The sequence below is a fragment of the Pholcus phalangioides genome, unplaced genomic scaffold (assembly GCF_987345545.1).
Source record: "Pholcus phalangioides strain wild (caught in Gottingen) unplaced genomic scaffold, Ppha-v1.0 ptg000039l_1, whole genome shotgun sequence".
Lineage (NCBI taxonomy): Eukaryota > Metazoa > Arthropoda > Arachnida > Araneae > Pholcidae > Pholcus > Pholcus phalangioides.
In genome coordinates, this window is record NW_028301625.1 from 12,075,425 (window position 1) to 12,087,694 (window position 12,270).

At 36.9% G+C, this 12,270-nt stretch overlaps 1 protein-coding gene and 1 non-coding gene across 2 annotated transcripts; both read right to left on the minus strand.

Moving 5' to 3' along the window:
- Positions 1 to 1,239: 1,239 nt before the first annotated feature.
- Positions 1,240 to 1,311, minus strand: TRNAA-CGC (transfer RNA alanine (anticodon CGC)). Its single transcript has one exon. It is a non-coding gene; the product is annotated as a tRNA-Ala (tRNA).
- A 3,340-nt stretch (positions 1,312 to 4,651) lies between these two features.
- LOC149065586 (innexin inx2-like) lies at positions 4,652 to 7,941 on the minus strand. Its single transcript, XM_089253898.1, has one exon. The coding sequence runs from the start codon at positions 7,881 to 7,883 to the stop codon at positions 6,783 to 6,785; it is 1,101 nt and encodes a 366-aa protein (XP_089110024.1). The 5' UTR covers positions 7,884 to 7,941; the 3' UTR covers positions 4,652 to 6,782.
- Positions 7,942 to 12,270: the final 4,329 nt, after the last annotated feature.

Below are 12,270 nucleotides of genomic sequence, written 5' to 3' on the forward strand. Positions count from 1 at the left end.
AGATGCATAATGATGCTAGGTCAGCAATAAAATCCTCAGAGAAAATCCTGTGCGCTCGTCTGTGCAGAAATCGGCTGTATAAAAATACTAAGAGAAACAGTTATACAGTACTGTATTTAAAAAGGGGTCTTAATATGGCGTTAGATGATCTTTTAAAGCAGGGATTCCCCAAATTTCAAATTCACGGTTTGAGATGATACAAGACTGGTAACGGCGAAGTATACATATACTTTGAATCAGTGTTTCTCAACCCGAGGCGATATGGCCTTGTGGCCCTGGGACAGAGGTGCGGAAGTGTTACATAAATATCAAGTTGAGCACCCACAGGCCTATAAGAGATTTTGATTTCTGAATTATTTCTGTAGATGCTCAGACCAGCGGGTGCTACAGAGCACCTGCTGCCAGTGCCGTCTTAACGCATGGGCCCACCCGGGCACGGCCCGGGGGCCTCAAGAGAAGAGGGGCCTCACAAAAATGGGATCCGGTTGAAATTTTCTATAATTTACCAGGTAGAGCCTCAGAAAAACTACTTTGCCCGGAGGTCCATGATGCTCTTAAGACGGCCCTGCCTGCTGCATCCCCGATTTCGATGTCACCGAGTTGGGGTATTTCAAGAGGACCCCCGGTTGAAAACCAAGTGGGAAATGGGTGTCATGACAAGTGGTTAAAGGGGCAACAGAGACCCGTGAAAAACTTACTTTCAGTTAGGTAGAGGCCCCATGATGTTGAAATGGCCCAGCACAGACCTCTTGGATAAGGCAAAGGCCACGAGAAGAAAATATGGTCCAACGGCAGGTCCGTAGCGTGTCTTCTCAGGGCAAACTTTTTCTTGTCCCCCGAAAGGGCCTATCATTATCGAAATTAAGTGTATATTTTTGTGGGCCGTCCATTTGGCTCGGAGCAGTGCCTCGCTCGATTGCCCCATCCTAGTTACGAGCCTGTCCAAAGGGGTCATTCAAGTATTACGTCAGCATCGATGGGGGAGTTTTCCAATTTGCTGACTTTTGATGACAAGGGGGGGGGGAGGGGGGTTTGGATATAATGCTTACGTCATCAACCACCCTTTATGAAAATAAGAAATATTCTTCATGGCCGCTTATGTGCTCTAAAATTGTGCCACATGTCAGTCAAGGGATCTCTAAATGTATATAGAAACGTCCTCTCCACTTGTCAATACAAGATTCATCGAAAGACTGGTTATTTGTGGAGATGAAGATTACAAGGAAGAAAATTCATCACTGCCCCCACGGGGACTCGAACCCCGGACTCTCGCTTGCGGGACAAGTGCTCTATCATCTAAGCTATGGGAGCAGATAGAATATTTCAACCTTGGAGCGGTTCTTCATCTCCACAAATAACCAGTCTTTCGATGAATCTTGTATTGACAAGTGGAGAGGACGTTTCTATATGCATATGGCCATCTGGTTGGCCTTTGTCATTCACGAGCTATTAGCTGATTGTTGACGCCGTCCATGTGCGGTGCCTTTCAACATATATACGCTCCAAGGTTGAAATATTCGATCTGCTTCCATAGCTTAGATGGTAGAGCACTCGTCCGGCAAGCGAGAGACCGGGGTCGAGTCCCCGTGGGGTCAGTGATGAATTTTCTTCCTTGTAATCTTCATCTCCACAAATAACCAGTCTTTCGATGAATCTTGTATCTCTGAGGGCGGTATTCACCGACATGGTTTAAGCTATAGTCACAATTTTTTGATAAGAGATCGACACGGATTGGTTAAATTCAGTGTTTTAACCAATCTATGTTGATCTCTTATCCAAAAATTGTAACTACAGGTTTAAACCATGTCGGTGAATACCGCCCTAAATGTGCCACGGATAGTGTTTTGGAACTGCGTCGCGGGTTACTTAAGTGATCTTTGAATGTGCCACGGGCCTACTTCAATGATCTAAAAATGTGAAACGGGCCACTTAAATGCTCTGGAATTGTGCCACGGGTCATTTAAGCGATCTGTAAAAATGTGCCGCTTAGTTCATTTTTACAAAATTGGATTTGAGTGGGCAAGCCACATCAGATAACCTTCAGGGCTACATTTGGTCCGCGGGTCAAGGGTTTATCATATATGGCTTAAAGGGTGGGTCGCAATGAATTTCTTAAAGAGAAATTTTGAGTTCTTACCCTTCAAATAGCATTGAAATTAACAGAAATCGACTATAATTACATATAAAGGTATTTTCTTCCGAAATTGTAATTTTTTTTACATTAAAAAAATTGTTCGTCTGGTGGGGAGGCACACGAGCCCCCTCCCGCGTACGTTTCTGATCCCACCAATATGTGTTAGGAGGTGGGAGCAGTGCTGACGAAATTTTGCTGACAAGGAGGGGAGGGGGTCAAAAATGGCTAAGAATTTGCTTACGTAATACTTGAACGGCCCCAAAGAACAAATGAGCAAAAAAAGGTTAAGAAACACTGCTTTAAATCATGTAATCCAGTCCTGAATGAGTACTCTGCGAAGCTTTTAGTGCTGGATGGCAAGCAGGTAGATTTTTCTAAATAATTTTTTTTTTTACTGTATCTGCATACGTTTTTGATAATTTTCGGAATTTTAATTTTAGACGTGTATAGTTTATTTTTTACTTCTTTAGAAAACTTATAAGAATCGAAAGATAAAAACATGTTGAATTCCCAAGGCTTACGGCACGGAAGAAGGAAAGTTTCGTGAATAAAAAAAACTAATTCAAATGCAGGCTAGTTATTATTTTAAACGCTGACTTTAAAAAGATTGCCTTCATAAAATGCAAATTATAAAAGGTATTCATATGCTGGCATAGTTTCCAAAGTCCCATGTAGAAGAGACTTCAGAACTCGATGAGAAGTCATACATCGGAGAAGATCTTTGATATAAGAGTCATTAAGTAGCTCTCCACTGCAGTTTCATTGCTGATTCCTGAGATGAATGATTTCAAAAGTATGTTGTCGACAGGACACTGTTTCGATGGAACATCTTGGAGGGTGAAAACAGCACATGCCTGTGTTTTTAACTCAATGAAGAATCTTGAGCAATCAAGCAGCTTTGTGGATGAAATTAGAGATCATATTGCATACGACGTATGCATCTGTTGTGTGTTTTTGGTTTGCAAGGGTTGTCTTATTATTACACACACACACCCATTCAAGGCTGCAGCTTTACCACAGAAAAGGAAGTTTTATTTCCGCGCCGCTATCACAGCGTAGTTCCGGTGTAGTCTTTAATAGAAGATTAACATTAAAAAAAAAATGGGAAGATGGTCGCTGTGAAAAACAATATTATCTCCCAGTGTGATTTCTATTATTAAATCAAACTATAAGAACCAGAAGTCTCGTAAAAAACGGATGTCACTGATAAGAGAGACAGACAGCTCTAAAATACAATACTGTAGTTAATTCACTGAGAAGGAAAAAAAAATGACGTGTATACATAATTTATTTCCGTACAATTTTGATTGTCTGAAAATTAGAAAATTCAAATTCTTTCTTCACTTCGGAAATTTGTCTTTATTTGAAAAATTCATCTTACTTGGTCGAGGTTGTTTCAAAAAAGTCTGAAAATGATCTACGATTATTATATGAAGGCCACCCTTAAAACCACACAAAAATGCTTACTGCTGTAATCCCTGAAGTAATACAAGAGGAGGGGAGGTCAATGCAATGTCAATTATCTCAAGTTTCGTCTCGCAACAACGGACTAAAATAGTTTTCTAACAATTTGGTCACGTCTGAAAGATCATGAAATCGAGAATTAAGATAATCGCTAACCGTAAAAATTGACCCAATGAAAGTTAAACATACGTGAATTATAGCAAATTCACGTAAATGCCGGATGAAAAGTGGTCATCCACTAGAAAATTACCAAAAGCCTATTTTCTCTTTTTGTGTTAGCAATAATTTTGAGAGTCACACATTACTACAATTCACATTCTGTAAATATCAGTACGGGTAAGAGACAATTGTTCTCTCAAGGGCAGTTGCCGTTCAGTTGGTCATACAAAGACGGAAGATAACACGCGAGTTTCTCGGATAAGGGTTTGAAACTCATCCGGTGACAGTGAATCATCTACTCCCCACAACTGAAAAAGTGTCCTCATATCTGGATTTAGAGCTCTTTGTTCGGTATCAGTTTTCTCAATCCGTATCTAAATGAGAAGGAAGATGAGTTACGATGACTCGACTACAAACTTTTGTTCAGTAGAATTTTTCAGATTAGTTGTAAATTCTCCAAAAAAGTGTATAATAGAAGATAGTATCTTACTCGACACATTTAGGAGGCATAATGTTCTCGGGGGAAGGGGGGATCCGTGAAAGTAAGAAAAAGTTCTAGTTGCTGGAAAAATTTTGTGAATTAATCAAAAACCTGTCTTTGATACTGTACTGAACTTTGAATGAAATGATTATCTATTTCATAGACGAAGATCAAGAATTCAAGAAAATAGGCTACGGAAAAATTATATTTTCCAGCTATAAGAAAAAAACCGACACATTTAACTTTTTGAAAAAAATGGGAAATTTTTAAATTTTTAGCATTTATTACATGCTTATATAAAATTATAAAAAATCAAATTTTAAATAACACTTTCTTATTACTTCTCTTTCAGTCCATAATAAGTAACTGAACACAAAGGTTTGATAAAAGTTATGAGAATAAAAGGGCTATTTTATGCAAAAATCAAGTTTTAATATATCATAGTATGTAAAATAAAAATCTATAGCATTAACATCCACATCACATCAATGATATTCTTTCAAAGAATTCATATAAGCTTGAAAAATTCGGTGAGTATAAAAACATATACAACATTAAAACTGGCAAAAACAACATTAATATAATAACTTTTTACATTGTATACAATCACTTTTTGTTTGGAATGCATATGTACATATTTTGAAAAGCTAAAATAATTTATTAGTTGAAATTAATTTAATATTTAAGCCTCAATACAATACGGGGACACCATAATGGGACACATGCCACATTTGCATATTATCCCAATAAAATAGGATAAAAAAATCTGGAGTTTGTTCTGGCATTCCCTTGAATATAAGCTGTGATTCTATTTTTAAGATTGAAATGAAACTAAAATGTGGATCCACAAGAATTGATTTTTATGTATATATTGTACTTTCAATATAATATAATTTTTTTTAATTATCATTTTCTCTCTGTCGATGAAGAGAATTTATAGTCCACAAAAATAACCATATTACTGGATTAATAATGTCACTAACAAATGGTCTTGATATAACCAACCTTATTTAAAGTATATTTGAGAATTTAACACATGTTAATATTATGCTTATCAAAGTTTTTATATATGTATCTTCATAACTTAACACTCATTAATAATTTTCTCTATTAAGTAATCAAAATTAAGTATAGTGCTTTAGATCTAAAAATAAATATTTGATAATGGTATGGCGATGATATTATATGAAGTCTTCAGATGCGTTATTTATATAGAATCAATTATTTGGAAGTACTATTGAAATTATATATTAATTTTTTTTGTGATCATTCCTATGATATGAGCTCAATATTTGATTCACATATGTTTGGTTACACAATGCATTAAAATGTCCGCATCCGCAAACCATATAGTGTAAGTATATTTCACTCCCTTTGTGACAATTAAAAACAAACTCAGTAAAGTATAGTGTCAATGAGATAGGTGAAAATACACTTCACATTACCTCATGCTTTAGCTGACAGATGCATTTAAGTTATATGTGCATTAAAAGTTCCTTATTATCAACTCAACGTTACACAATATATTTACTTCTATGCATGGTATACTAATATGTATATTCATGCAAAAATTTACATTTTAATATAAGTCATAAATAATTATGCAGAAGTACGCAAAACATTTTACCTTCATTATAGTTTTTAAAATATCGAAACACACAAAAAAGCATGGAACCGCTTTCTTTTACAACATATTGATTTGATTCCCTGTCGATGAAGAGAATAGTGACATGGACATTTTTTTGGCACTGTTCTATTAAATGCAATATCAATTTAACCAAAATTAGCTCATTTAATGCACTATCACTCACTGTCAGTATCAACTTTTTGCCATATATAAAACAAATATGTGGCAACTGTCTCATATGTAGGCCTACTGCACATACAAACTATGTTGTAGTTTGACATGAAAAACATAATTTTTTCAAAACATATTTTGAAAAACAATATTTACACTAATGATAAAATATCGTGAACATTTACACATGTAGTAAAACAAGACTAGTATAACTTGTACTGTTTAAATGCCTAATAGAATATATATGTTCAGAACTGCAAATATTACAAGTCTGTGTGATATGAATGAAAATTAGAATATTCAGATAAGATTCAAATTTAAATATTCATGGCAATGTTAGTTGTTAGCGGCTACTGTTTTACTACTCAAAATGGTATTGTGGACTATTAACTTGAAAATAATGTGACATGTTTTGTACCGTCAAATCTTGGCAACATTAAAAATTGGCAGAGCAGTACAGAAACACAGCATTGTTTGGAGGAAAAATTGCACATCTAATATTTATGGCTCACAACACACAGTTATTAAAAAAGAAATGTAAATCACAATTGTAAGCACGAGTTTAAATATAAATAACTTAAGGGAAAAATAAATTATCTCAAAATTGTGTGAGAAAATGCTAACGTACATAATGAATGAGATTTACCCTGTAAAAGATATAGTCAGTTACTCAACTGAAACTGAAATATCAACATAACTTAATGAAAACTTCTGAATACGTTTTCTTGTGTGTATCGGAAAGATAGTTAATCTAATGGTACAGCAACAGTGTCATTAATACCGTTTTGTTTCTGATAAAAAGCAAGTACTTTTATAAGTTCTGAAAAATGCAAATTTTCAATATTGCAAGACAAAGAATACAAAATGTACCAATCAGAAATGTCTCCTTTACGTAGAACTGCCTGCAAGTTTTTGCGATTAACTAGCCTATTCGAAACCACATGACAACGAAGAAAGGGCATCATACTCAAGATGATATAAAAGCACATCATCAATAAAGTCATTACACATATGAAACATAACCAAAACCATAAAAATATAAATATCTTTTCATTCAAAATATTCAACGGAAGGATACACAGAGCATCAAAGCTCTGAACGTCACCACTAGATCCATAATCGTGAAATTTGCATTTGGTCATTCTGGGAAAAACTTGCACAAGGGGATCAGTTCGATAAGTTTCATTCCAAGCTTTCCATTCCAGCACATCAAGGCCCAATCTTATGAATGCACCATCGAAGAACTTATCCAAGAAAAATATTTGAGAGCTGGCAATAACGAAGGTAAGAATCTCACAAAAAATATAAGACAAGAAATACTGACTATTGTGCCCCCAATGTGTATTCAGAGAAAATGCAAGAAGTTCGACACTTTTCGAAGCCTCTGCTTTGGGCAACAAAGGATCATCCAGATTCAGTTTGAGCCTCTGTATCGTTTTCTTTTCGAAACATTTCCATATGTACCTCGGAATGTAAAATAATATACCTTGCAATAACAAAAATAACGCTACCCACTGATAGTAGGTTTTGAATGTTCTTGAAATACCTTCTCTATATGTCCCCACACCAGGATGACTCACTTGCACTCCAACCGTTGCATTCCATAAATCGGGAAGGATAAATGTAGAGTGTATCCAACAAAATGTGTTCACAACATCTTCGTAACGCTTTGCATCAGGTATTATACAGGCTATGGGCTCACCAAAAAATTGACGACAGCCGAGGAGTATACTGGAACATATGAGAAAAAGCACCGTCCATTGACTGTGTAAGCGAAATGCTTTACTTTCAACGTTGACTTCGCTGGGACGAAGCAAAGATTTGACACTTGTAAACAAAAACAACATGTTACTTGGAAAGAGATTATCAACTAGAATTGAACGTTTCAAGTAAGCGCGCTCTTCGTGTTATATCACAAAAAAGGAAACTGCTTTGCGCGCTATTTGACAAGAAGGCGGTCCTAAACAAGTTGCTTCGACAAGGAAGCCATTCCACCAATCCTAATCTATCTTATTACGTTGACGTCATGTACATACTGCGTATATTGGTGATGCGTGACTTACCCCATAGAGAAAAACATCATATAATTCGAAAAATAAATAGGAGAGAAGATCAAAATGAAATAATCCCATTTTTATCTGTTATTATAAGTGATTTTACCCACCATATTTTTCCACAATTACTTATCACGATTTAACTATTCAACAATTAAAATTTAACTCTCGCATTTCACGATTTTTTCCCGTGATTATTCAAATGAGATAGTTTAATAAGATTAAAACGACAGACAGGAAAGCTCGTTTGCCGAAGGTTTTTGCACCGTTAAAAACTCGATAATCAACGTCTGATGATCTTATAGTCAGTGCATCATCCTCTAATTATGCACGTCTTGTTTCGAATCACGATTCAGTGATAAATAATTTTGAATATTTATACCTTGTCTAATTAGACGATTGAGATGATAAAAACGGAATATACCATACAATCCGCAGATGTAAATTTTGCTACTTTGAGGGAAATATCATTGTATAGTTCAAAGCGGCGTATATAATCCGCATGTGAAAATTTCATTCATTAATAATGAAATCTGAAATAATATAAGGGCTTTTGTTTGTCATTATTTCCTAGGAAAATTTTGATTTTCTGTACTCACATTTACAAAAATAATTTTTAGGGATTTATATCTTTGAAAAAATATTTTTCATAAATTAATTTTCAAACAATTTATTTATACATTCCAACTTCTCATTGAAAAAAATTGCTCGGACGTATATAATCTAAGGCAACCTTGAAATTACATACATCAGCGGACTCATCGTCTCCTCCATCGACATTGAATCAGGATTCACTAATCCTAATCTATCTCATTACGTTGGCGTCATGTATATACTACGTATATTGGTTATGCGTGACTAATCCCATAGAGAAAAACATCATAGCTCTCTTATATACATAATATTCAAAAATAAATTGGAAGATCAAAAATGAAATAATCGCATTTTTATCTGTAATTATGTGATGTTCACGCCATATTTTTTTCCAATTACTTATCACGGTTAAGCTCTTCAACAATTAAAATTTAACTCTCGCATTTGATGATTATTTATCCCGTGATTATTCAAATGAGATATTTTAATAAAATTAAATCGACAGACAGGAAAGCTCGTTTGCCGCAGAAATGACCTTGCAGGTTTTTGCACCATTAAAACTCGGTTTTATCAACGCGTCTAATAATCTTATAGTTACTGTATAATCCTCTGATTGTACATGTCTTGTTTCAAATCCCGATTCAGTGATGGATAATTTTGAATATTTACCTTGTTTAATTAGGCGAATTGAAATGATAAAAACTGAATATATACCATACATGCTCAACCGATGGCCAAATGTGGTCACCAAAAACCTTGAGCCAAATGTGGCCCTCGGAGTCATCTGATGTGGCCCGCAAACTCAAACTTAATTTTGTAAAAATAAACTGAGCGGCACATTATCGGACCATTTAAGTGACCCGCGGTGCAGTCCCACATCGCTGAAGTGACCCGCGTCACATTTACAGATCACTCGAGTTATCTGGGCCGCTGTTCCAGATCACTTGAGTGGCCCGCGGCACATTCCCACTTCGATTAAGTTTTGCGTGGCATATTCCCAGATCACTTAATTAATCATATTTACAGATAATATGTGACAAATGACACATAAAGATTACTTAAGTGGCTCACGGCACTTTCAGTTAAGCGGTCCGCGGCACAAATTTGCGCATCACTTAAGTGACATGGGGTTCCTGTTCCAGGTCACTCAAGTAACCCACGACACATTCTTACTTCGATTAAGTGGTCTGTGGCACATTCCAACAGATTACTTCACCATTTTCCAGATTCTTGTTCACTGTTCCAGATCACTTGAGTGGCTCACAGCACATTTCCAGATCACTTAAGTCAGTGTTTCCCAAAGTGGGCAATAGCACCCCGAGTGCCCCGCTGCACTGTCCCAGATCATTCACGCATCCTGCGGCACAGTCCCCAGATCACTTCAGTGGCCCGCGACATGTTTTCAAACCATTGAATTGGCTCGCACTTCCTAAAAGATTGAGCACCACACGCGCTGGAATATATCGTTATTTCCTGAGTATAACCCGCAGATGCAACTCGCCAAGTCGAGCGAAACAAGCACGGCCGTAACATACTTTTCTGGAAACAACTCGAGGTGCTTTTGAAACCTCATATCTCCGTACTGGAGTTGTTCAGGTATCTGAAACTTAGCGTATTCAGAGCTTGCTACAAACTTAATTAAATTTCTGAATTTCACATTTGTACCACCTGTAGTTGATGAGAAATTTGAATTCAAAGTTTTTCGTTATTTTGACACTGACTGACTCGCCTATCATCAAAAATCCTAGGCACTTCTAGCAGTCTTAGAAATATGAAATTTGGTATGAAGGTAGCGTTTTTGGGAAACAAAGGAAGGAAAAATTTAAAAAAAATCCTAGAAAATCTTCCTCTCAGAATCGGAAATATGGAAAAATTCCGGATATTAGGAATTTTCGCTAAAAACAATGCCAAATGATTGCGAAATCACCAATTATTATTGAAATTGCTCAAAATTGGCCGAGGACGGGAAATACTGAGTGCATAGCAAACAAGGGGTATGGCATTTTACTGGCGAACCGTTGATCCTAGAGGTATACTTCCAATTTAGAAAAAGTTTCCAAATAACGTGTAGTATTCAGATATGTCATTCATATTTTAAGGGGTTATATAGTTATTGAAATAAAAAAAATAACTTTTTATACAGTCCCCGTGTGCCCCAAAACCTAATTAGAAAATTGTTGCCCTGTCTCTCCTTATGCCAACAAAAAATTCCTTGTTTCTAAACGCAATATTAATTGAGATCAGGGCCAGCGCAGGCATGAGGCGACGAAACGGCATGTTTACAGGGACGGCATTTTTTATGACATTTGTTATGACGGTGTTTTGTTGGTATTTTTTGACGGTATTTGTTATCACTCTCGTGCGCAGATTTTTCGAAAATCACATCGAAATCATTGTGAAGGGAAAGAGTGACTTTTGAAATGATATTCAACTCTTGCTGTTTCACGATGCTCAATTCATCCCAATTCACTCCCCCCCCCCCCCCTCCTGCACTTTCAGAAAGTGCCACCGGTCTCTGTAGATATGCCGGACATAGCCGAGCTATATGTTTTCTAGTTGTATCCATCCTTCGGGAAGGTTCAAAATCGCAGGGCGCATCTAGTTCTTTCAGTTTAGGTCTCTACACAGAAGTTGATTTCTGGAAAAAAAAAATTAGGTCTCTTCTCTTCTTTGTAAATGATTTTTTCAATCTTTAACTGTTTAACAACATTTTTCCAATTTTGACATTCCTTTTTTTTGGCCTTCAGCAAGTTTGGATTACTTGTTCCTCTTCCGACAAGTGCCCCTTTCACATAAACACAGCTAACACGATACTAGATATATCTCTAGTGTGGTGCTGTTTCTGCTACTCGGAATGTTTGGATTGCTTTTTTTCGTATAGCAGTAGTTCTCTAAGTGCGCATAACAGCTCCTAGGGGCGTCGCCAATCTTTATCAGGGGTGTCCCGGTGAGCATGCGATATTCATATGTCTCTGTTCGTTGCGTCGAAGTGGTTCTTTGTTAGGCAATTGTGGGGAGCCGTGGACGACGTTGATTAGGGCAAGGAAGCCCCTGGTGAGGAAAGTTTGAGAGCCACTGCTGAATGAATGAACGCCAGGGGCTCTGCCACCGAACTTATCCCGTTGCCGAGATCTCTTCCAGTCCAGCCTCGTGGCAGAGTCTGGAACAAAGTGAGTGTGTACACCTAACAGTCTGAGTGTGTAGCTAGTGTTGTGTATGATATTTCAGTGCTGCCATCTATACTTCAAATTGTGAGTGAAGTGTAATGATTGAATATTTGTAACGTTGTAGGCCTGTTGCTCTCTGTGGCGAGACTTTTTAACTGGGAGATCGGCTCGCATTCGCGCCTTGAAGTTGGGAACCACAGAAAACCAACTTCAGCCGACCACCACTGTGGGGTTCGAACCCGGATCCTCGCATCGCGAGTCCGTCACTATAACCACTCGACCACCACAGCGGCTGAGAGCCACTGCTGTATACCTATATCTGTTCTCATTCAGTCTGTTATCGGAATCGTCTGACGGACTCCTCAAACAAGGTGCCATAAAAAATTTTTTTGCAACGGTCTTCCCGATGGTTCAAAAAT